This window comes from Penicillium chermesinum, assembly GCF_028974085.1.
Source record: "Penicillium chermesinum strain IBT 19713 chromosome Unknown utg000003l:1.0-5111272.0:1.0-5115320.0, whole genome shotgun sequence".
NCBI classification, from domain to species: domain Eukaryota; kingdom Fungi; phylum Ascomycota; class Eurotiomycetes; order Eurotiales; family Aspergillaceae; genus Penicillium; species Penicillium chermesinum.
In genome coordinates this window covers 4,050,632-4,074,653 of record NW_026695313.1, presented here as the reverse complement: position 1 = coordinate 4,074,653, position 24,022 = coordinate 4,050,632, and the positions used below count along the sequence as shown (strand labels likewise).

General features: G+C 50.9%; 10 protein-coding genes across 10 annotated transcripts; 4 read left to right on the top strand and 6 right to left on the bottom strand.

Moving 5' to 3' along the window:
• Positions 1–632: 632 nt before the first annotated feature.
• Positions 633–2,497, bottom strand: N7468_004481 (fungal specific transcription factor domain-containing protein; the record flags this gene model as incomplete). Its single annotated transcript, XM_058473778.1, has 2 exons — positions 633–1,211; positions 1,271–2,497. 2 exons carry the CDS (start codon positions 2,495–2,497, stop codon positions 633–635), a joined length of 1,806 nt encoding a protein of 601 aa, XP_058332781.1.
• Positions 2,498–4,538: 2,041 nt separating this feature from the next.
• N7468_004480 (uncharacterized protein) lies at positions 4,539–4,885 on the bottom strand (the record flags this gene model as incomplete). The annotated part of the gene is made up of 2 exons (XM_058473777.1): positions 4,539–4,801; positions 4,858–4,885. The coding sequence occupies 2 exons, from the start codon at positions 4,883–4,885 to the stop codon at positions 4,539–4,541; spliced, it is 291 nt and encodes a 96-aa protein (XP_058332780.1).
• A 245-nt stretch (positions 4,886–5,130) lies between these two features.
• Positions 5,131–7,194, top strand: N7468_004479 (uncharacterized protein; the record flags this gene model as incomplete). The annotated part of the gene is made up of 8 exons (XM_058473776.1): positions 5,131–5,572; positions 5,622–5,732; positions 5,799–6,008; positions 6,095–6,241; positions 6,314–6,425; positions 6,481–6,610; positions 6,663–6,896; positions 6,973–7,194. 8 exons carry the CDS (start codon positions 5,131–5,133, stop codon positions 7,192–7,194), a joined length of 1,608 nt encoding a protein of 535 aa, XP_058332779.1.
• Positions 7,195–7,742: 548 nt separating this feature from the next.
• Positions 7,743–9,271, top strand: N7468_004478 (acyl-CoA dehydrogenase family protein; the record flags this gene model as incomplete). The annotated part of the gene is made up of 4 exons (XM_058473775.1): positions 7,743–8,046; positions 8,115–8,395; positions 8,488–8,731; positions 8,796–9,271. The coding sequence occupies 4 exons, from the start codon at positions 7,743–7,745 to the stop codon at positions 9,269–9,271; spliced, it is 1,305 nt and encodes a 434-aa protein (XP_058332778.1).
• Positions 9,272–9,581: 310 nt separating this feature from the next.
• N7468_004477 (bZIP transcription factor) lies at positions 9,582–11,295 on the bottom strand (the record flags this gene model as incomplete). The annotated part of the gene is made up of 4 exons (XM_058473774.1): positions 9,582–9,622; positions 9,724–10,207; positions 10,265–10,914; positions 10,989–11,295. The coding sequence occupies 4 exons, from the start codon at positions 11,293–11,295 to the stop codon at positions 9,582–9,584; spliced, it is 1,482 nt and encodes a 493-aa protein (XP_058332777.1).
• Positions 11,296–12,938: 1,643 nt separating this feature from the next.
• Positions 12,939–14,140, top strand: N7468_004476 (NAD(P)H-dependent flavin oxidoreductase; the record flags this gene model as incomplete). Its single annotated transcript, XM_058473773.1, has 3 exons — positions 12,939–12,951; positions 13,015–13,276; positions 13,339–14,140. The coding sequence occupies 3 exons, from the start codon at positions 12,939–12,941 to the stop codon at positions 14,138–14,140; spliced, it is 1,077 nt and encodes a 358-aa protein (XP_058332776.1).
• Positions 14,141–14,881: 741 nt separating this feature from the next.
• On the bottom strand, positions 14,882–16,606 carry N7468_004475 (uncharacterized protein; the record flags this gene model as incomplete). The annotated part of the gene is made up of 6 exons (XM_058473772.1): positions 14,882–14,894; positions 14,943–14,986; positions 15,039–15,344; positions 15,397–16,136; positions 16,186–16,498; positions 16,556–16,606. The coding sequence occupies 6 exons, from the start codon at positions 16,604–16,606 to the stop codon at positions 14,882–14,884; spliced, it is 1,467 nt and encodes a 488-aa protein (XP_058332775.1).
• A 1,719-nt stretch (positions 16,607–18,325) lies between these two features.
• N7468_004474 (bZIP transcription factor) lies at positions 18,326–19,630 on the bottom strand (the record flags this gene model as incomplete). Its single annotated transcript, XM_058473771.1, has 1 exon — positions 18,326–19,630. One exon carries the CDS (start codon positions 19,628–19,630, stop codon positions 18,326–18,328), a length of 1,305 nt encoding a protein of 434 aa, XP_058332774.1.
• Positions 19,631–20,233: 603 nt separating this feature from the next.
• On the top strand, positions 20,234–22,192 carry N7468_004473 (flavin-containing monooxygenase; the record flags this gene model as incomplete). Its single annotated transcript, XM_058473770.1, has 4 exons — positions 20,234–20,502; positions 20,561–20,935; positions 21,016–21,358; positions 21,419–22,192. Coding segments are annotated over 4 exons (1,761 nt in total), but the record flags the coding sequence as incomplete, so codon positions are not given.
• An 817-nt stretch (positions 22,193–23,009) lies between these two features.
• On the bottom strand, positions 23,010–23,759 carry N7468_004472 (uncharacterized protein; the record flags this gene model as incomplete). The annotated part of the gene is made up of 2 exons (XM_058473769.1): positions 23,010–23,651; positions 23,709–23,759. The coding sequence occupies 2 exons, from the start codon at positions 23,757–23,759 to the stop codon at positions 23,010–23,012; spliced, it is 693 nt and encodes a 230-aa protein (XP_058332772.1).
• Between the last annotated feature and the right edge of the window lie 263 nt (positions 23,760–24,022).

Here is a 24,022-nt window from a genome sequence, read left to right as displayed (position 1 = left end):
CCGGAGGATAGCTTCCAAGCTTGATGGAATGTATTGAATGTACCGAGGTATGTACAGATGTGGATCATCTGGTTTACTCACAATTATGTGTTTGCAGCCTGATTTGGCTGTAAGGGGCATCTTACCAGCCTGGACCATTGAATGCCGGAGCGTCTTCAAGAATGCAGAAGAATGCCGATTGATCAAGGACAAGGAGCGGCGGGCATGGGGTCAGCTTCCGCGGTGACACGATACTTGATTCTACTGAGAAATTTGGCGTTGATGCCGAAGTCCGAGGTGGATCGAGGAAACATCGGTATTGGCTTGAAACTCCTTGGATATCTTCATGCGAGAAATTCATGCGAGAAAGAGGTTTAGGTCTACGTGCCTACTCGAGCTTGTTGCCAAGCGATCATGATCTGCAACTCTGTAGTGGAAAAGGATTTCCCAACTCATGCTCTTTTTTTTTGGGCAGCACAATGGCAAAGCACACGCCCTTGGGCCCGGATCTTGGATACGAAAATTAGAGCACTGTCTGTGGCTATCTGCCCCGGCGTAGTTCACCCCCGCGAGTCCTTTATCCCAGGTCGAAAGAAGGGTCCAGGACCTAGCACAATGCGCTTCCATGATATATGCCAGTTGACTCAGTAACTTCATTCATTCAGAAAGTCATAAAGCCAATTGTCGCTATTACATGTCGAGTGAATCGTGCTCGTGTCCACAATGTCGCCCACCCAATCCTCATCGCCTACTGAGGTTTCTGCAGCATGATATTCGTACAAGCCATGCGGAACACACGATGCAGTCATGTCTTCTTCACAGGCAAAAGATTTCTCAGCCAAATGTCCCGGAGTAGGCTTACAACTCAAGCCCATGAACTCCTGGATGGGGATTTCCAGTTGATCTAGGGCCATCTTCGCCAGCGTTAGATGCGGTGCGAATGTCTCGAGGACAGACAGCCCTCTCGAGAGCGCTTCGACCGCCATCGGATGCATTGTACCTCCTGTTTCAGAGCGACGCAGAACCATACAGTTGAGCGCTTGGATTGACTGTATAAGGTATCGGGTAGACCCTGTGCGTTCAATTGGGTCATGAAGATTGGCCTGATAGTATTCCCAGATGATCTGGATGCTGTCGATAGCTGTTTCGGTGTAGGCGTCCACCGTACCGTCATCCATCCCACCAGTCTCCATACATCTGTCTTTGAGCAGTAAGTGCAGATTGTTGATTTGCTTCACTCGACATTAGTATCTGCGATTCCGAGTAAACAGCCAATTCTGCAAAAGCTTACCAAATGGAGTAGCATGCTCTGCCGCACATGAAAATGAGAGGAACGTTCGGCAGATAGCCTAGACGAATCATACTGATTCCACTGGAGGTGGACGGGTAGACCACGGCGCAAGTCTTTTATTTGTCGCTCGATCGCTGCGGCCGTTTCTGGACTGCACCGGCGGGACGCGTTCACCGTGAGTACACGATCCCAGATCTCACTATAGAGTCTCGCGTATTGGCTGCAAGTGTCGAGATTCACAATGGGCGCATTGCTGTCTTCCTCGGGGAGCAGGTCACTGTCCGGCTGCAGCTTCTTATCGTCGATGTGTCGCGGAATGGGGACGTCTACGTCCGAGAACCTCAGCAGGTACGGGGCATTACAGTACTGGGAGATGTGACTGTCGAGGAAGAATGCCGTCCAAAGGATCCGCTGTCGCAGATGGATCTCAAACGAGCTCTGGTTTCGCCAACGTTTTTCGTCATGCAACTCGAGCTGGTAGCAAAGCCTGGCCACGGTGCCCATGGTGTCGTATGCTAGATTGAATTTGTCGATGCATATGAGGTAGAGGGCTTTCAAGATGAAGCACTGTACCGTCCCTAGCGTTTCACGATCTGAATGGCTCCCGTCGCGTAACAGGCGCTCCGCCCGATCATACTCGGTCCATCCTGGGATCCATCCTGGCCTCGTTATACAGGCCGCATCCTCCGTCATTGCCATCATAACGGCCGTCATCAAGTCGGCCGCCGCCCCAACTTGACGACTCTCTTTCCTTGGGAGCTTCCCGGCTAGCATTGCCTCCACGTCTGACCGCATCCGAGTGACGTTGAGACACGGAAGGAAGGGGTTTACTTTTGCAAGATAGGTTTCCACCATTCGCCGCATGAATTGCACCTCGATCAGCTTTGATTGAATATCCCATCCATCAATCCTCGGCCCGGCTCCGAAGACCGACCGATCTTGCTTGACTTCTGGTATTGGCGTTGCATGTGTCTCGCGACAAGTGTGTGTCGGCAGCGAGGATGGGCATGTCCAGGCATTGGATCCCGGGGATAGCACTATCGAGTCGCCACAACCAAAGCAATCAAAGGCAAAACTCATTACACCCCGGTTGGCAGTAGTATTCCTGGCATCTGGTGCTTGTGATTTTGCAATAGGAGTTCGCCGGGAGTCCGTCTTACCATCCCGTTGCTTCACCGCGGGCGATGCATGTGAACGCATTCCGACCGCTAAGCCTTCTTCTGACATGGCTGTCTTCGTGCGCTGCGTGGCTTTTCGCCGTGGTGGCCCAGAGGGGTATGTGCACTCCAGGCTTTTCAGGCAACATTGCTCACATGGACTGCGGCCCGTACACTGGGTGAACACGTTAGCTTTCACCGGCTGGTGTATGCGCTACTCTGAACGCTTGTATACGTAAAAAAGATGACAAGTCTCGTACTTTGGTCTTGTGCTTTCGACAGTTCAAGCTATATCTCGCCACTACATCAGTCGATGGCCATGTTGACGCCAGATCAACGGTCGGCTTACCAGGCCTTGTAGACATAGGACGCCCTCGCCATGGTCGACTCTTCTGTCTGCTCGTTTACCCTGGACTGATAGTCTGAGTTATTAATCCAGGAAGAGCTCTATACACTCATTGTCGAAATCAACGACTCGGGTAATAGCAAATTAATTCGGTTAGTTTCCGTGCAAGGCGGAGTCGACTGGAAAAGAGCGGCCTTGCCAAGTATCGAGCTATCCCCTAAATACTGCGGCCTGGATAATCGTGAGATAAGGATAGGTGCGTTTCCTCCTGGGCTGCATACGTGATCCTTACTAAAGCAAGGGGGCAAGGACGGGGATTGCAGCAGCACGTAGTCCACTTAGTCACACATGTCTGACTGTCCACGGGTACGTCAGCGTTCAAGGACTAGTTAACAATGTTAGGTCCGATCGTCGGTCGATGTGACTGGCTGGTGAATAAAACCGATTATGTGGACCACCGAATCAGCGCCAGCCGAGAAGGGTATTTGATGGAATCATAGGGCCAATTAATTAGGGAGCTTACTCGTAATGATACCTTTCCTGGATCACTAGTGGAATGCGTCAAGATGAGATAGTTATTGTACTGGCTACGACTAAACGACTAAAGACCAAATTGGGGGCGGCGTATCCCCCGACTTATGAGCTTGCTCGTAGATGCCCAGCGCCACCGGGACCTCGCCAATCAGTTTGTGGTTGAAAAAGGCGTGCCTGTCGCGCGAGTCGCTCCGGCAGATCGGGCGGCAGAGGGCAGCACTAACAGGCGCCCGTGGTTTCGATTCGGACGATAGCAATGCGTGAAGGAACCCTTGGGATTTCAGGGAAGGAGAAATCTTACGTGTCGTTGTAGCTGTAGAACAAGGCCAGTGAAAAGGTCGTAGCGCCCATGATGCCTTCCTTGGAGTATGTTATGTGGTAGATAAGAGTCGTACGCTGACAAGCCCGCAATCACTGCCAACAACCCATAGGGGTTTCCCTGAGCCGCTGACCGAGCCAATATGCCACGCCAGCAGGCCCCAAACACCCCCGGCCACGGTGCCGCCGACGAGGGACAAAAGGCAAGCTTGAAGCCTGCCATATACACCAAAAGCCCCATCCAGGTCATGGTCAGCCCTGACAAGCCTTTCTCGCGGTAGTAAAAGCCTGCACGGCTGGGTAATAAACCGGGGATGCCCAGTGCGATATTTCTGGCCACCACTCGCCACGCGTAGAGCCCTTCGTACCAAGTATATCAATGGTTACTGCCAAAGATGATCCACCCAGCGGTGCTAGGGTCTTTCCTGCGATATTTCCGACTTAGGCAGAGCTTCTTCTGCGCCGCCTCCGTCCGGTCAATGGTATCATCTGGGTTGTCATCAGTGGTGTTTGCCATGACAGAGGCCTAAGCTTTCTTGCCCGCAGCCCAGGAGGCGGCGGATTAAAGACTCATGGGCCGCCAGAGCCGCGTGCTGGGTTTTCTGTAGAAGATTGACGCTACCCGCACCAAAAGTGATCTCTGTCTTGTCGGTTATGCTGGCTGGATATGCGCTGCTCGAAGACCAAACCCAGTAAAGGCCCTCTTAACTGCGTCGAGCAGGGCCTTCCAGGAATTGGCTATCCTCCGCATAACCATCGATTAAGCTCTGCGTTACGTCGTTGGTGAAAGTGGAGCGGATCGTGCGCTCATTATTCAGGGCTATTAGGCTTGCTCCGCTGGACCCCAATAGTTTCTAAATGACTCCTTCGGGAGAACAGCTGGCCATCCAGGCACCGCAACTCATCCCACAGTTCAATCCTTCAGGACAGCCGGTGAGGGCCCACGCCGGGGAGGGGGGCCGCCTTTTTCGTCGATGTCGGTCTCGTCTGTTTCGTCGGAATATTTGCGAAAGCTTTCCTCCCGGTATGCCTCGCCATTCGTGCGCTTGATGTGGTGTTCTAGCAGCGTCAGAATCGCGGTCACAGTCTGGCGCGTAGGCTCTTGAGCGCGGCGACTTTCGCCGTGGCCCAGCAGTCGACTTAGACGGGGAGGAAGGCCATCGCGGGCTCCATGTGCTGGATAAATCGTGATAATCTCGGACTACTTCTTGTGCAGACGGCGAATATCATACACGTTAGTTTTTTCCCCTGGAGGATCATGGGGGGTTAGCGCCCGGGGAGACTTGAGTTGCTCTCAAATACAGCTAGCCCCATTCAGGATCGGGATGAGAATCGGATTAGCCATAATAACGGATCCAACTACATCCTCATGAAGGGTACAGAGAACGATTTTATGCCTGGGAACCCTCCCTAGCCCCCGAGTCATTGTCCTTGCGTCGCAACATCCAGCAGCCGAGGCCTGCTAATTCCGACCGGAGTGGAGTCTATTTCCGCGGGTATATATAATGGACGCTCCCGCCAATGAGGAGGAACAAGCCGCGAAGCAAAATTCTACAAGCACCATGTCTACATCCCCGAAAGTACCGGTCCTGATCGGAGTCGGTGATTTCACCAACCACTCCACCCGTATCGAAGATGCAAAGGAGCCAATGCAGTTGATGTTGGACGCCATCTACAACGCCCTGCGCGATACAGGATTACCCACCGATCGCTGGCGCCAGCTGCAACAACAAATCGATAGCGTGGATGTAGTGGCGACCTGGTCCTGGCCCTACAGCGACTTGCCGGGCTTGATTGGAGAGAAGTTGGGCGCTCAATTGAAACATAAACGATTGAGTGAACATGGGGGCAACTCGCCCGGACTGATGCTTCACCAATCGGCCGCGCGGATTGCCGACGGAACCTGCAATGTTGCTCTTGTTACCGGAGGAGAAGCGCTGGGGTCTTGTAATTTCCTCGCCCCGTATGGCGCCGAATTATGGCTGATCTGCTACAGTGGTTGCCCTCCATCGCGCAGGCATCAAGGACCCCACGGGCTGGACTCGTCGCCCTGAAGGAGAAAGCTCTTTGCTAGAGAAGATGATGACGGGCAGTGTTACGGCCGAGTGTTAGTTGCAGTGATTCTAGTCTGTCTTCTAGAACCGTACCACTGACTAAACTCATCAACTCCTAGCGGTGGGATCCAAACATGGCGTCAACCAGGCCATTCACGTCTATCCCTTGTACGAGAATGCACTGCGCGCTCACCGCAGACAAACATACGAGGAGAATCTGCTTGAATCCGCCAAGCTGTATGCTTCCTTTTCGGAGACGGCATCGAAGAATCCCGCGGCGTGGAAACTACGGCAAACCGCCTACATCAGCCGAGGTCCTCCAGCAGGCAGTCGGCAAGAACAGAATGATCTGTACCCCCTGTATGCTTCAATATCAAACAATGTCAGGGAGCGCAAAACTCACAGAAACTCCTAGATCCCCTTTTAATGAATGCGTTCAATAACGTGAACATGGCGTCGGCCTGTCTCTTGACTAGTGAGGCAATGGCAGCTCAACTGGGCATTCCGCAGGATCGCTGGGTGTATCCAGTTGGGGGTGCGGGGTTTGAGGAACATAATGATTGTAGGTCTTTCCGAGATCCCCATAATCAAGTTGCCCCCTCTTACGAAGCCTTCTAATTTTTCGTGGTAATAGTCTGGATGCGACCGAGTTACCATGCATGCCCTTCCGTGGAGAAGGCTATTGACACTGCACTCGACTTGGCAGGGATGAGGAAGGATGAGTTGGATGTGCTCGACGTCTACTCGTGAGTCATGGGGGATTCCTGATTCCACGGACGAATGTGTTCTGACCTTTTCCAGCTGTTTTCCTATTGTCCCGAAACTGGTGTGCCAGCATCTGGGCATTTCGATTACCAACCCTCCCAAGCCCATCACACTGCTCGGGGGCTTAACTTCCTTCGGCGGAGCTGGGAATAATTATTCAGGCAATGTAAGAAGAATCCCCTTCCGCATCTTGTCCAATTCGGGCTCCTGCTGATCAGCGAGCGCACATATTGAAGGCATTGGTGGCGATGACTCGGGAATTGCGCAATTCCAACAAGAAAAACGGCCTCGTCGTTGCCAACGGCGGTTTCCTGACTCATGAGCATGCCATCATCTTATCGAGCTCGGCGCCGCGAAAATTCGGATTACCTCTGGAGCAGGCCCACCACGACGTCTCAGCCGTTGGGGTGCCTCGTTTTACGGAGCACGCGGAAGGTGACGCAGTTATTGAGGTAAGAACAATATATTCCTTTCGAGTCCCGTCGGTATGACCGTGGCAATTGGTTTCTAACCGTAATCCTGCGACAGACATATACTGTCGAATTCAATCGGAAGGGCCATCCAGCCCGCGGATGTATTGTCGGCCGGCTCTTGAAAGACCAGCAGCGGTTTCTGGCGAACCACGGCGATGAGACCACGCTGACCCAGTTGGCCAGCACCACAGTTGAGCCGATCGGGCGCAAGGGGAGGGTGTCTCGAGGGTCGGATGGGAGGAACTTGTTCACCTTTCATCCCAATTCTCATCTCTAGATAGAGTACAAATGTACATCCCTACTTGGATTTTGTCACTCTGCAAATGTAAAGCCAGTAAACAAGGAGGTTGGAAACGACTGATCTCGAGATAAGGACACCCGAGAGCGTTATGGCACCGTGCAGATCATCCTAACTTAACAATGCGGAGTAAAGTGCTGTCCGAGAAAATGCTGTCCGAGAAAATACAGTCACAGAAAATACAGTCACAGAAAATACAGTCCCAGAAAAATGCTGTCCGAAAAAAATACAGTCAGAGAAAATACAGTCAGAGAAAATACAGTCAGAGAAAATGCCGTCAGAGAAAATACAGTCAGACAGAAAACAGATAAGATACAGTCACATAGGAATATAGTCACCCGGATCTGGACAGACCGAGAGTTAACTGTGCCCCTTCAAGCGGAACCGAGGTAGTTTCTTCACTGACCGATGCCCCGCAACTCTTCGTCGGAATTAATTGCGGTTGAGCATGCCTACATATTAGCCGTGGTAATGTTTTCAGCTCGAGATAAATTTACACCAGCGATTCTTTCCCAGACAACATCAAAATGCCTCGTACAGCAAAGAACCGGGGAGTAGTGGAGCCGTTTGGGAATAGCACTCCCTTCGCTGAACCAGCGTGGTATAATGCTCTCGCATCGCCATATTACAATGACAGTCACCGCGCGCTGCGCAGGTATGTACGCAAATACGTGGAGGAAAACATAGAACCCTACGCCGAGAAATGGGAAGAAGAGGGACTGGTGCCAGAAGAAGCCCGACGCAAGTTCATCAAGGCAGGGCTTATTTTCCAGGACTTACCCCTTGAATATCGCAACGGGGTGCCCCTGCCGTGTAACATCCCTTTTGAACGTGAGTGACTTGACGACGTCGAACTACCTTCCATGCTCCCGGAAGAGGATACTGACATCGGTTCCTAGAATGGGATATCTTCCACTTTATTGTTCTAAGCTACGAGATGGCTAGAACCCACGGCGGTGTGAGTGGGGGCCTTGGAGGATCTTCAGTCATTGGAGCTCCACCAATTGTGCATTTTGGGACAGAAGAACAAAAGCAGAAATGGCTTCCGGGGATCTTGACTGGCGACCTGAGCTTTTGCTTGGGCGCGACAGAACCCACTGGCGGATCCGACCTGGCCGGTTTAAAAACGACAGCCAAGAAGGACCCGACAGGCGACTTTTATATTGTCAATGGTAATAAGGTTCGTATTATATTCTCAAGTTCTGATTTGTTACCGCGGTCCGTCATTTCTCTCCAAGGTCATTTGTGCTGATCCGATGATGCTGCCAATAGAAATGGATCACTGGAGCGGCGCAGTCCACTCATATGACCACCGCCGTTCGTACTGGCGGCCCTGGCGCTGAAGGGATCTCAGTTCTGGTCATCCCGACGAACAGCCCCGGGCTCAGCATGCGCAAGATCCAAAACAGCGGCTCAAATGCCTCTAACAGCCAGTGGGTAACTTTGGACAATGTCCGGGTTCCAGCGGAGAATTTAATTGGAGAGGAAAACCAGGGATTTCGAACCCTGATGACGAGTAAGTTGAAAATGGTCCCCGCCATTATATCTTGAACCACAGACTAAGTGACTCTCGTTGGAAGACTTCAACAAGGAGCGGCTTCTCATTGCAGTGGGCTGCAACGCCAGAGCGCGGACATGTCTGGAGGAGGCATATAACTACTCCGTTGATCGCCATACCTTTGGCAAACCCTTGATCTCTCACCAGATCATCCGTGCAAAGTTGGCAACTATTGCGCGCTACGTGGAGGGTCACTGGGCATGGATTGAGCAGCTGGCCTACCATATCAAGGTCAACGATGGTGCAATCGATGATCTGTCCGCACGTATTGCCTTGGCTAAGGTCCATGGTGGCCGACTGTTGGAGCTAGCAAACCGAGAAGCTCAGCAGATCTTTGGCGGAGCAGGATATCAGCGCGGCGGGGTCGGTTCCAAGGTAGAACAGATTAGCCGTGACTTGAGGATGATGGTGGTTGGTGGTGGAAGCGAGGAGATTCTCACTGATTTAGCCATCCGGCAGGAGCAGGGTTGGGCGAAGAAGAGAGCCTCGTCTTTGTAGATACTTCGAAAATGACATTATTCTTGTGGCAATATAGTTGGAAATGTGGACTACACGATATATCTTCTCCTTCCATCAGAGTGACCTCAGATGCCACTCGCAAGCCAGCGCTCCGTGTGATTCTCAACAAACCACCTGCACCGGCCTATAGTCCAACGTCGACTTCGGGAAGACCAAACCTCGCTTCGGGTGATGCGACATAATACTCTTTATGCGCGTCAGCGAACCATCAGGCCCGGGGCATTTGGGTACCCCCATTAACAAGTACATCCTATGCTCATAGGTAAACTCTTTGGAGATTCAGTCCCCTTCATGTTTTGTCTGAAAATGAAAAGAACTGCCCGATACTGACTATCGGATATTTAGTTATACCTAGCATGAAACGCCCACAGAGTTAGACGCAATGCTCTTCTGATACTTGACCATCAAACAACCTTGGAAAAGCAACTTACTATTAGTCATGTCAATAAATGGATAATCCTCCCCTATCCATGGGGGAAGTTTCCGTTCCCCGAATTGGTCCAGTCGGTATGTGGTGATCAACTTCTCGAGTTCGTCGGTCACATCGCGTACCGTCACATCGGCGAGGGGAATAGAAATTCCGTCTTCATTGACCCCACTCTTGAGAGTAAATTGGGTCGGATTGGCGAGATATATAAAGAGCTCAAGCACGGACAAGGAGGCGCCTTGCTCTGGAAATTCAATGACCGATGACAGCTGCCACCGATAGACTACGGTGCTGATCTCGATCTCCTCCTGGCATAAAATCAGTTGATCCCGCAATTCACCCCAGTACAGCAAGTCAATGGCCGGATGATGATCGGGGAATCGCTGTTGTAGGACAGTTGGTCGGAAGGGCAGTTCGATACGGTTGCGATTCTCGCTTGTTGGGTTACACCGCCAGAGAAGAACTTTTTCCAATACTGGCGTCGGACACTTTCGGGGGGAGGTATTAGCAAATCTTGCAGGCTTGCTCTAAGTAGAGGTTCTTACTATGACGTGCGAGTATCCTCCCATTCGACTCCCTTGTATTAGAGCATCTGCGGCGAGATGGACAATCTGCGATAAAGTCTGATTGTTGATCTGCTGTACTTCGGCTTCTGATAAGTCGCTCACGAAGGGCCGAATCAAAACGGCATCATGTAACGAAAAGACGTTGAACTGTTGGATCGCCTTCTGTATCATCGCTTCCAGCAACAATAAGGGGCTCTTTGTTGAGGCATTGGGCGGTTTGCATATGATGAGGCCCCTCGACGGACTGAACTTAACACAGTCTCCGGCAAAGAAGGTCGAGATGTCTGTGTCAACTGCATGATTATCATGTGAATTATCAGAGGGTTTGTCGTGACAGAAGTTCTTCGCATGATATTCTGTTGTATGTTGAGCAATGGTGATTGCAACAGGGGTCGTTTGGTCAACTGGCGGGGGGTCCGTCTTCTTCGTATCGGCTCCAGTCGTTAACTCCGCAAAGGCAACGTGACTCCGTGTATCCAATGATAATGGCGCCGGCACTTCGTCTACTGAATCCCCATTCTCGGTCGCCTCAGAGTCGGCAGGTTTCAAGCGCGGACACTCGACGCCTGAGGATGAGCTGTTGCTCTCCTGGTTGACGGTTTCTCGATTTATGATATCATCGTGTATCACTGCAAACTGTCAGGACGAAGCCCCATCATGACTTGTACGCTGCACTTCGTGCTATTATCCAACGACAACATACTTGCCATAGATGCTGCCTGAGCGCTGAAGCTCAGCAACTTCTTTCTCATCTGATTGAGGGATTCCCGGAGCGCATGGTTTTCGCGTATGAGCCGCAAATTCTCGGCGGCATTGGTAGTCGAAAACCCATCAGCCTTTTCGATACTGTCGACAAATTGCTCCAGATGTCGGATATAAGTTGCCTGTTTCTCCCGGAAACACTGTTGAGAGATGCGATTTTGCAGCCGTTTCTTCTCCCGCTGCTGGTCGTCTGCCACCGACATGATCGACCTTGCGGATAACTTTCGTTTCCTCTCAGAGTCAGGCATGCCTGACTGCGTGACGAGCTGCTGATTGTGAGTTTGCGGATTCCAGTCAAAGCGATCAAAAGCAGGGGGTAACTCCAGCGTCAGAAGAGAACGACCACCTCAGCTTTCCCCGCAAATCCACCCATGCTGGGTAACTAGTTAAGCGTCTTGGCATGGCTTACTCATCACCCACTGATGAACCTTGGAAGCACATAAATCGCCCTCGGGGCCGTAACGCTCGCAAGCGGACAGCGGACACATACCCAAGGATCTCTTCCCCAGATACAGGGGCCTTACGCGCCCAGTCAAGGGTGGAAGATTGGGGAAGTGGGACTCTCAAATTCAGATTGACGTATCAGTGCTATTCTAAAAGTGGGGAAATGGGAATTCCCCAACAAAACTGGGCAAGGCCGCCCGAGCGCGCAGAACCGGTCCATAATGGCCTTCCCTAGCTTTACCCCTACTGGCCGTAACAATAGCCTAGCCGTAATATTGCCCGCCACCCGGAGCCGCCGGACGTTACAGCCCGGGCTCCAGTTGAGCGAAACCCTAAATTGCTTTAGGCGTGGCCTCATCACATGATTTATAATTACGCTGCGTACGTGACTGGTGTCTTCTACTTATTGTATAGTTTATGAATGCCAAGTTGAACCCTGAATACCCGCGGATGGTAGTCAGTCAATGACGAAGTAACCCCCGCAGTACTTTTCAGGAAACCCCCATGCTCCCTTCCTTTACTGTTAACTAACAGTGATTTTTCCCAGTATGAGCATGGCGGGGAAGGGCTCGTTGGGAATAACTAGCTCCACATTCTGGTAGTTGTCCGAGTAGCCGGTGGTAGGTGGATCCACTGAGGAGCCCGGGGGTTTGCATCTACTGATGTTGATTATGGGACCCGGGAGTGACAGCCTATGCTGGATGGTAATCTTGACCTGTTCATGCGGTCTCAGTATTCACTTTTTACAGTGAACGCCGAATGACTTTCACCAGCCTACCGTCAACCCTGCTACAAAAGCTCCCCATCATAGGATCCATGGGTTCATTGGACATTCTTTCTCGACCGCGATTCTGACCTCCCATGCGTTTCCATTTCGATTTACTACCCTCTTTCAGGCTACTGGTGACTATAAATCCATGGTTGGGGTTTACAATTCTCGCCAGTTTCTGGTCCACGGGAGTGGCGAAATACATGTTGCGTGTCATGAACCGCAAGAGAACTCGTGGCGGACTGCTCCCCAGAAATAAACATATTGAAAGCGAAGATATCAGCATAGTATTTATGTCTCACAGCTCAATTAGGTTAAACTGCCATAACGTATCTCTTTCCGGGTTTGCAAGCCTAAGACGCCTTCATTAGCATGCGGATAATTGACCATGGTAACAAACCCATTACCCGTACTTATTAACGCGATCCACCTAAAATTATAGATCATACAAACTATGCCTCGGGTGTTCTGGTAATTTTGTTTTTGGTTTTTGGGGGGGTGGGAGGGGGGGGAAGGGGGAAGTGTACCACCTCGGTTGAATCGCCGATCTAATTCCGCTAATTCCGCCCCTCCCTGTTAATAAGGGATGCGATCCTGCACCAAACTATAATACTTACCCTGATTTTCAATTTCTTGCTATCGCATATCCATTAGGTTTGCGATAATTGCACGGCAAAGATGGCATCCCCTCGTGAGTTGGAGCAGCTTTTCGTCTGTAGAGCAGCCTCTTACTAACACAATCCGTTCAACGCAGAGAAAATCTCGACCACGGCAACCGAAATTCTGGGTATCAAGCACCCAGTTCTGCTTGCCGGTATGAATATGGTCGCCAGTCCTCGTTTGGCTGCCGCTGTCACCAATGCCGGAGGTTTGGGGGTCATTGGAGGCGGTAGCTACACGCCTGAACAGTTGCGTGACAGCATTCGCGAGCTGAAAACTTTTCTACATGACAAGAATGCCCCGTTCGGCGTGGACTTGTTGATCCCGAAAGTCGGAGGCGGTGCTAGAAAGACAAAGTATGTTTCCGCTACCCACTCATCTTTGAGAAGAACAGACACATAACTTTTTCCTTGATTAGCTACGACTACCTTAAAGGGCAGCTTGACAACCTAGTAGGAATCATGATTGAAGAAAAGGTGAAGATCTTTGTTTGTGCTGTGGGTACTCCTCCCAAACATGTGGTTGATCGCCTACATGCCAACGGGATCCTATACATGAACATGTGCGGCCATCCTAAGCATGCAAAACGCGCCGCCGAGTTAGGGGCTGATCTTGTGTGCGCGCAAGGTGGAGAGGGCGGTGGCCATACAGGCGACGTTCCTACGGTTGTCCTTATTCCGGCCGTCTATGAGGCCATCCAAGGCCATATAAGCCCGTTGACTGGCAAACAGGTGCAGCTCATTGCCGGCGGTGGAATCTATAACGGCCGGTCCCTGGCTGCAGCTTTGATGCTCGGGGCCAGTGCTGTCTGGGTGGGCACTCGGTTTATCTTATCTGAAGAGTCTGGCGCCAGTCCCCATCTTAAGGAAGCGGTACGGACAGCCGGCCATGGTGAGATCATTCGGTCGACCATTTTCAGCGGTCGTCCGATTAACTCGCGTGCAACCCCATATCTCCGCCGATGGGAAGAAGAGAGGCGGAATGAGATGCTCGACTTGCAGTCCAGGGGAATTGTTCCCGTTCAGCATGACCTGGAAACAAAGCCCGATGATGATGAAGTGCTGGAATACTCTATGCCTCTTCTCATGGGGAAAGTGGCTGCAGTGGTCGAGACCACACTGCCAGCTAAGAAGATCATCGATGACATGGTAGACCAGGCCGCCATGTTGGTTGGGAATGGTTCCAAACTGCTCGTGAAGCCCTCTGTAGCTAAGCTCTAGACCCAGCTCAGAGGAATTATCACCATTGGGAGGATACCATACCGAGTGTAATATACATTAGTTGAGATAAACCTCTATTTGCTGGCATACTCACAACACTGTATACATTAAGTTCCACGCTATACCTCGGCATAGCCCGAATCAGTACTTTGCTATGCACACAACTAATTAAGTAGAAAGTACAGCGCTGAGTCAGTGCTTTCGCATAGGTTAACGTAGCTAACTATCAAGTTCTGTATGTGAGTTGAATCCTGTATAAGCTCACGAAGCAAACTATGTGCCATTCCAGGTAGAACCTCCAGTCAAATTAGAAAGCCTCGCTTGTCTGCATTTAGCAGCTGCTTAAACAGTGCGTCTTCTTCAATCACCGTCAGCTTGTATCTCGTCTGTCCTAATTGTTCCTGCCTGGTCGATCCGGGCAGCAGCATGTCTTCCGTAGAATATATCAGAAGAAATCGTTACGTTCTTCACACCTTCTAGGTCCCCCCCCCCCCTATTGTTGGTATCCTTCTCGGTATTCCAATCTACCCTGTTTTCCATTCCGACCATTGGAATCCCATCTTGAAATCCTGTTTCTCCGAATGGCTCGTCATTTCTAGACTTGTTATACCGTAGCTACTGTATTACGGCCCATGCCTATTAAGTCCCTTATCATTATCTGGCTAGTCAGCAGTGCCAGCAATTGAATTCATTCACTAACTATGGAAACGGGCTGGAATGCCAGCAGGGAGACTCGGGCGATCAGTATGTCATACTAAGCACATGTTAGCGATGCTCATCTTTGCATGTCGAGACTACTCACTTGACAAATACTGTCTTTGTTTCGAGGTAGGACATGATTCCGGCCTAAAGGGACAAGTTAGCCAGATCACTAATCAAAACCCAAGAGTTAACATACCTTTCCCAGTTCCCGTCCCCATCCGCTTTGTTTGTAGCCTCCGAAAGGAGTTGTCAAGTCAACCAAGGTGCAACAATTTACACAAGCAGTACCACTTCGCAATTTACCCGCCACACGCAGGGCACGGTTGACATCCTGGCTGAAGACTGCGCCTGAAAGGCCGAACTCGGTATCATTGGCTCTGGCCAACACCTCTTCTTCGTCTTTAAAGCTCGAGATCACGACAACAGGCCCGAATATCTCTTCCTTGTATATACTTGCACCAGGTTCGGGGTCAACAAAGATTGTGGGAACCATCCAGCATCCCTAGGTTTTTTGGTTAGTCAGATTGTATCTTCATCTCGATTGTTAGACTTACTTCGGAGGAAAGAGCACAACCGCCAGTGACAATCGTGCTCTGCTTTTTACCTTCCTCGACAAACTTCGAAACCCGGTCAAACTGGAGCTTATCGATAAGTGGTGGAAGAGTAGTCGTCTTCGAGAAAGGGTCTCCGAAGCCAGCTTTCGCAGCTTCAAAAGCTGTTTTCATCTGATCGATGAAAACATCTCTTATGCTCTCATGAACATAGACGCGCGAACTTGCAATACACGCTTGGCCAGAATTGCCCACTATTCCTTGGGTGCACCATTGCACCGCTACATCCAGGTTTGCATCAGGGAAGACGATGCTCGGGCTCTTTCCTCCTAGTTCGAGAGAAACACGCTTGAGATTGGATTCAACGGCTGCTTTGGCGATCTTTTTCCCAGTCGCTGTACTTCCTGTGAATGAAACCTTGTCAATTCCCATGTGGCTTGCTAGAAGAGCGCCTGTCAGACCCGCGCCCGAAATGAAATTGATCACTCCCGGAGGAATGCCAGCTTCGTTTGCCAGCTTTCCAAGGTAGAGACTCGAAAGAGGCGATTTCTCGCTTGCTTTCATAATCATTGTATTGCCCGCAGCGAGGCATGGCGCTCCTTTGAAACCGCACATCACTAGAGGGCCATTAAATGCATTGATCGCAGCACACACGCCGATAGGTTCGTGGCGGACTATCTTCAGGAAGCCGTTGTCGGCAGGGAACGACTGGCCCTCCACTTTATCGCACCATCCAGCGTAATCTGCAGAGCATTGAATTAATTTATGTAGCACAGAAGATATAAGGCATACGCATCTCACATCGGTAGGCCCCAGCACATAATGGCACTTCATAAGCCTTAAATACGGCAGTGGGTTTGCCATTGCAAAGCGCCTCAAGATTAGCTAGTTCATCGCCATGTTGCTCGATCAAGTCGGCAAACTTCAACAGAATCTTTGCCCTCTCGGCTGGAGCCATCGCGGCCCATTTCGGGAAGGCTGCTCGTGCAGCTGCCACCGCAGCATCCACGTCCTCTTGGTTGGCGACGTGCACATCATCGGTAACAATAGTGTTGTCGGTTGGTCGGTAACAGGTCAGACGCTCAGGGTGCTTAGCATCGACATACTACATGTAGTTGTGTAAGTTGTCTCATTATTCGGGGGGCAAGAATATGAGCTTTACCTTGCCATCGATGAAGAGTCTCGTTTCCAGGGACGCTGTAGTATTCGTCATGATTGTTCAAGAATGAGCTTTGGCAGCGGACGGTTGCGTGGGGCATTTGGAGCTTCGGAAGAAGCGTATCCAATTTAAATAAATAAATCCTCCACAAACACAGGCTTCAGTGCTCCCCGTATGCGCTCAATTCCGGCATTCCTAGAGCTAGAGGCTTTAACATGTCCGTCCCCAGGGTTTTCGGAGGCATTGTTGGTGTCTGCCAATTTCCGCAATTACCCCGCATCGGCACTGAGTCAGTGCTGCGCCAATTTTCTCAATGGGATCCACGTAGATGAAACCAGGGTCAAGTGGAGCTGGAGAGAAGCAAATTCACGCTCCTGATTAGACCTGACAAAGAGCATAAGCTTGAACTAATAGCTGCGCTCAGTTTACTCCGTAGCCCAGAAACATGTACGGTGGTGTTCCATAAAATCCTGCCCGTCAAATGTCCCTATGGCAAGCACAGTGTATCCACCCCAACTAGTTAGACTCCCTGGTGGTGTCGAAAATATGAGTTCATAATCAAGGGGGCTTTCTCGGTGCCAACTCCCTAGGTTTGGGGCAAGGCGAGGCGTATTCTCTGCTGCTCGTATAGAGTGATGTCCGCGTTCAGGTGGGTGGGTCTAGGGGGAGTTGAACTTATGGAACATGGCTGTATGTTCTGGAAAGTATTCCCGCCCTCACTGCTATCGAGCTTGATATGAAGAGTATAAGGAATGCATATTGATTGGCTATGTACCGTTCGGACTCGTACCAATAAGCCTCGTAATTATGTATCTAATTCCGCGCTGTACTTTGGATGCCTTATGCTGCCCGAGGTACGGGTTTCGGCGTTTACTTCCGGCTCCGCGCATAATCATTGCACGAGAATGTGATGTCCTGCTCCTGTTCCGGAGGCTTGCTGCCAAGTAATCAAGGCATTCACCCCATAGGCGTTCCAGAGATAAACGTTTAACCCCCAGACAAGTACTCGTTTACAAGGTATACTGTTATGTAAATAGGGATCGTATTATGCAGCATAAGACAGGCTGGGGGACTTCCACCCACCTCAGACAATCCTAGCTAGTAATCTTTCAACAGTCGCAAGTACGAGAGCTTCTTTAGCTTATAGATCCAATACCTGCGTGCATCTAACTCTTCAACCTAACCATTAAGATAGAATGACGCGACATACCTGGGGTGCAGAGCGACCAAAAGAAATATCACCTTTGAGAAACCACTCAGGGAGACTCTCTACAAGTGCATAATATATATATATGTCCTGGATCCAACCACGATGTTTCTGAGTAATTAGGATAGTTAAGCAAGAAACTGAACTAAAAAAGATACTTCTGAGTCTATATCATACTATACAAAGTTCTTTATATTTTAAACGTGGTATCCAGGTATACCGGCAAGGAAACCAAAACTATCGTAGATATGGTAGTTAAAGTTCATAGATTAGTTAGCAGTTTTATAAGTGGTTTGCAATTTTATGCAAGATTGGGTCGAATTGGGTCCAAATTGAGATTTACTGGGGCTCCAGTAGCTCGTCCCGGGTTGGGTTCTGGGTCGTAGTTTTCGACCCAGGGTGGGATATGCCGGAGCATAGATTTAAATTATATACCCGAGCATCCGCCATGTTGCGCTGTGACACGAGTCTCGGTGCTGCGAGGTAGGTCGATTCCTCAGACTATTAGCGCCGAAAAGGGTAGTGTGTATGGATTACCCGCTTTAATGATGTTGCAGATACCCGTTTCAAGTCGGTACGTATAGCAATTGCGACGGATCCATGCCATCCACAAGGTCAGGATGGGTGTTGGTAAACTCCGAGGTAAGACCCCAGCCTTCTGCGGTCATGAAGTTGTCGAAGAAGCTGGGACGGATTTGAAGGTCATCATTTTCATCGCGTACCAAAATACTTTCGCCCCATTTCCAACGGACCTTGAGACAGCAAGATAGGAGGCTCACTACGTCGAGCATTTTGTCCTTGGGACAGAATTGCATCATGTTTCGCCGGAGCCGGGGCCAGATGATATGATCCAAGCAAGCCGGGTGGCTCTTCTGGAGTTGACCCATAACGGGTCTCATACATGGCGCAATCCTGGAGAATGTCTCCGGGCTCGGTGATATGAGCCACTTTGAATAGACATATACCAGCCATCCCATGGCGAGTACCTCTGGGTCGCGGCAATTACGTACGCGGAGAGAGTGGTGAATACTGTTAGCAAGAAAATTGCGGCGCGTACCATGCAGCAGGTCGAGCGGGGACGGTATATTGGGACACTCTGTGATTAGATCGGGCCGTGAAAGCCAGGGCGAGGTGTATATGCTAAGGGCTGATCTAGGGTCATCGTTGGGGGGCGTAAGCATCCAGGCGGGAACCAGGGGTGGAAGCACTTGAAGGCTCAGAGGCCTGTGCTTCATCCCGTCAAAAGGCGGAGCTCCCGAAGTGTCCGTGGGAAGGTCAGAAACCTGGAATGCAGTGATTTCGGGGTTCTGCGCGAGAAGTTGAGTCACTGGAATCAAAGACCTTTCCGATCGGGAGTCAGCCGTCGGCGCGAGGCAAGCATCGATGATGGGAAGCTGTGCTTGTTCTGCCGAAGGGCTAGTAAGAGTGGCATCCGGAAGCAGGCTGGAGGTGGTGGCCGGCGTGGAATGAGGACTGTCGAGCGTGGGGATAACCTCGTCCCGGACCTGAGCCTCCGGTCTCTGTGTAACCGTACCACGACTCCTGTGGAGCGGATGCGCTCGCGACTCATTGAGAGGCGACCATGAGCCTAGAGAGTACTGTAACTCTTCCTGTCGCTGCCTGAGGAGTTGGTTCTCATCCTCGAGCCTCTGCACCCGCTCTGTCAGGCGGCGGTTGCCCTCGTGATCGTGCAGGCGGTGACAGTCAGCCACCTCCTGCTGCAAGAGCTTCAACTGATTGTCGCGCCGCTCCCTCAATGTCCGCTGAGCGCGCCTGTCGCGCAGGCGCTTCTTCTCGGAGGAGGAGAGTCTTATGGGAGATTCCTCATTGTGCTCTCCACTCGCGGGAGACTCAGTGAGGGGAGGCGACATTTCTCTCATCTCTGCATTTGCGCCGATCCTTGGGGGCGGTGATTTGTGGCGTAGGTTCTGTAAATGCTCCTCTCGTTTGTCTGTCGTCTCTGTCACCTCTGGTGGCCTTCAAGAGGAAGAAAAAGAACGAGAGACCGAGCACCGACGTTGGGAAATGCGGGGTAATGGAGCGACCCACAGTGGCTGCCCAGGTGGACAATTACTGTTAGGAAACACGGTTCCTCTGGGACGAAACCCGTAATGGCGGGAGAGTGAGCACAGCGACAGATCGTAAATGATCAAAGGCACTTAGAGATTTCCGGACATCCCGGTCAGCCCCGCATTTTGCTCCGGGGCCGCGGCTTCTTGGGGACTGGAGATCTGGAGAAGTGGAGGAGCTGGAGAAGTGGAAACCCGGAGAAGTGGAGACCCGGAGAAGTGCAGCGCGGTGGCACTAGCAACCTCGGACAACCCGCCATCGAGTCAGCGCTGAATCGCCCTGATTAATTCCGCGGACTTTGGCTTAGCTAGATGCACGAGAAACCCGAGCCTTAATAGAATGAGAAAAGACATATATTATTTAGCATTGCAAGGTTGCAAGCTCTGTTGCGATCATCCACGCAGAGAAATTTATTCATTCCCACCATGACCGTCAATCACTTGAATGCTACCTCCAACGGGGCCGAGGCCCCCAAGTGCCGTGCAGCCCCCATCCATGCCAACCGCAAAATGAGGGTCATAGTCATCGGCGCTGGCGCTTCGGGAATCTATATGGCCTACAAGCTGAAGTACTCCTTCACTGATGTCGTCCTGGATGTCTACGAGAAGAATTCCGACATTGGTGGCACCTGGTTTGAGAACCGGTACCCCGGGTGTGCCTGTGATGTGCCGGCGTGGGTCTTCTTTCTTTTCCCTATAGCATTGACAAATGATGTTGACAGTCTATGGCAGCCACAACTACACGTATTCCTTCGAGCCCAAAACGGACTGGTCCGCCAACTACGCCTCGTCTCGCGAAATCTTCACCTACTTCAACGATTTTCTCGACAAGTACGACCTGCGCAGCTACATCAGTCTTCGGCACGAGGTAATCGGGGCTCGCTGGGAAGAGGACAAAGGCCAATGGGTCGTGCAAGTTCGCAAGCACAATGGATCTATCTTCGAGCAGTGCTGCGACTTCGTGATCAACGCCGCTGGAATTCTCAACGCTTGGCGTTGGCCACCCATCCCGGGGATCCAGTCCTTTAAAGGCCAACTCTTGCACAGTGCTGCTTGGGATGAGTCGATCGATCTGACTGGGAAGCATGTTGGACTGATTGGAAACGGGTGAGCGAGTTTTGCTTTTTTTTTTTCTTTTCCCCTCTTCTACCAGCACCCGGCTGACAACCAGACGTACATGCGTGAAGTTCATCTGGTATTCAAATCCTGCCGCAAGTGCAAAAGGTCGCCAAGCATGTCACCACCTTCATCCGGGAGCCAACCTGGGTGAGTCCGACCCTTGGCATGGAGCTACACACGTATTCCGAAGAGGAGAAGAAGGCCTTTAAGGAGCAGCCGGGGCTCCTACTCGAGATGCGCAAGGCGACAGAGAAGGCCATGGGGTCCGTCTTTCCTCTATTGATCAAGGGGTCGGAAACACAAGTCCAGAATGTAGCCTACATGAAGGAACAGATGATTAAAAAGCTCAAGAATGATGAACTGGCGAGTAAATTGATTCCCGAATTTGCGCTCGGATGCCGTCGCCTAACTGTGAGTTGGCCATCCACCCTTGACATCAAACTATGGCTGTCGCTAACCGTGAATGCATAGCCCGGAGTCAACTATTTGGAGAGCTTGACTCTTCCCAACGTTACAACCATCTATGGCGAGATTACCAAGATCACACCGACTGGCTGCGTGACAGAGAACGGCGTGGAGACGGACCTCGATGTACTCATTTGCGCCACGGGCTTCGACACAACCTTTAAGCCTCGCTTCCCAGTACTTGGCCGCGGCGGGAGAAACCTCCAGGCTGAGTGGGAGCATGAACCTCGAAGCTATCTTGGTTTAGCCGCTTCCGGGTTCCCAAATTACTTCATGTTCTTAGGCCCAAACTGCCCGATCGGCAATGGTCCGATTATCTTTAGTATTGAGCTGCAGGGCTCTTACATTGCTGAGTTCCTCAATCGATGGCAAAAGGAAGACATCAAAGCCTTTGATGCCAAGAAGGAGGCAGTCGACGACTTCATGGAACAGAAGGATCTCTTCATGGAAACGACGGTCTGGAACACCAGCTGTCAGTCATGGTACAAGAATCCCAAAACGGGGAAGATCACCGCTCTGTGGCCTGGGAGCACCTTGCACTATATGGAAACCCTGGCTAAGCCACGGTACGACGACTTCGACGTCACTTATGCGTCAAAGAACCGATTCGCGTACTTAGGAAATGGGTTTAGCCAGCGTGAGATGAACCCTAAAGCTGACATTGCATTCTATATTCGTGAATACGATGACGGGTCGTCAGTCTTTGGAGATCTGTTCAGTACTCATAACGCGAAAGATTATGGGGATAAGTTGACGACAGTGGCAAGGCAGGCAATGTAGGACAACTCAATTCCTTGCGTTTGGTTCTGATCCAAGTCGTACCTTGACCCCTTCATTTGTCCGTTTGCCATGCTGGATTGGAGCTATTGTAGATTTCATATTACCCACTTCGACAGAATCAACAAGATCTTTTTGCATTAACGAGCCATGTTAGCTAATGTAAGCGTGGATTAATTGACTGCTAAGATCACTTCTACTGCTTGACAATTACAGTGAAGCATATGGAAGTATCGTTGATAAGGCTGATCATTGGCTATGATCCAAGAAAAGCTACGGCTTGGCTGCCAGTTCATCGGAAAAGAACGACACCGGGCATATAAATCTCGGTGACAATAGCAGAAATCCATTTTTCTAGGACAACACACACGCTTTTACCCATATCGGCGTTGACCGCTTGTTGAGACCTGTAACCGCAAGCATCTCTTGAGTCTTGGCCAAGCCATATTGATTCTCAGCTCTGCAGACGCTTCGTTGATATATTCTATATAGATCCAGGCCTAGGCTAGTTCCTGAAAGGCCATTGTCTCTCAGTGGGACCAGCTCAGACCAGGTCTTATCCACCCTATTTTAGATTAGGTCTCTGGCAGCAAATGATGACTTGTTGCAGCGCCTCCCCAAGCTCGCAGCGTGACCTGACCGGCCAGAACGTTGCTGATAATGCATCTGGGGATACAAATACATCACAGCAGCCGCCGGGCGGCGTTCTTTTCGGCGTTCTGGGTGCATCACCAGGCGATGAAGTTTCCTTCCACTGATCTTAACTTCGACGGTTAATTCGTTTTATTTAGTTTCTAATGAACTATATACAACAATTCTCTTAATCGTACCGCGAATCTCCGGGAACAGCGTGGCTCGTGAACCCCCACGGTATTCCGAGCCCATCTTCCGGGTCTAGAATGAGAAGCTTGGGACCTTCCGAGAGAATACGGAGGCCCTGTCCTAGCAGCTGCTCTTTCACGCTTGTAATGTCTTTGACTTTGAAGGTCAACGCATGGTACACATCTTCCGAAGCCGATTTACGCTCGTTAAAGGACATTTGCGCGTGTCCAGCTCCAGAGTCTGGAACCCCAAACTCGTATACCGCATCTACGAGTTGGACGTAGGTGCTGTGAATGCCTCTGACAGCATTCTTGGCTTGATGGATGACAGTTCCGCCGAGGACGTCTACGTACAGCGCAAGAGCACGGTCAAGCTGCGACGTCAAGATTGTATGGTAGGCGCAGAACTGGATCCCGAGCTCTCCTTTGCCTTCCTCCGGGCGCAGCGGACTCACAAGCACACCTTTAGCAACAATCCCCACCCCTTCGTGACCCGCAGCTAGTTCCTCGGTCTTCTCTCCCAGGTAGCCCATGAAGGGAACTAAATCTGAGCCGCAAAGGGATGTCCCTGCTAGTTTGACCAAAATTTCATCAGGGTTTATCTCTGGAACCGGGATTTCCTGAATGGATATGCTTCCAGCCTATAGTTTCCGATTAGCTGTGACCTCGTCGATCAAGAGGAGATTCTGGGACCGGACCTTCCCGAATGTAGCAGCACGCATCGTGCTAGGAATTTGTTCAACTGCCATGGTGGTACCGGAAATGCTAGTAGGAGATTGAAGCTGAAGTTTTGTTAACTAGAGTCTTACAAGAGCGCGAACAGACCTTTTAATACAGATCGACCCAGCGGAAGCCATGTACGCTGACTCAGTGATGGAATTTTGATGGAGTTCGCTCCGGTGACCTAAATTCCATTCTCTAGATAGGTCTGCTGCTAGGCCAGTAGCCATACAATGCCGGGAGTTAACTCGCTCTTTCTTTCCGTAAATGCACAATGGGGGATATGGGAAGG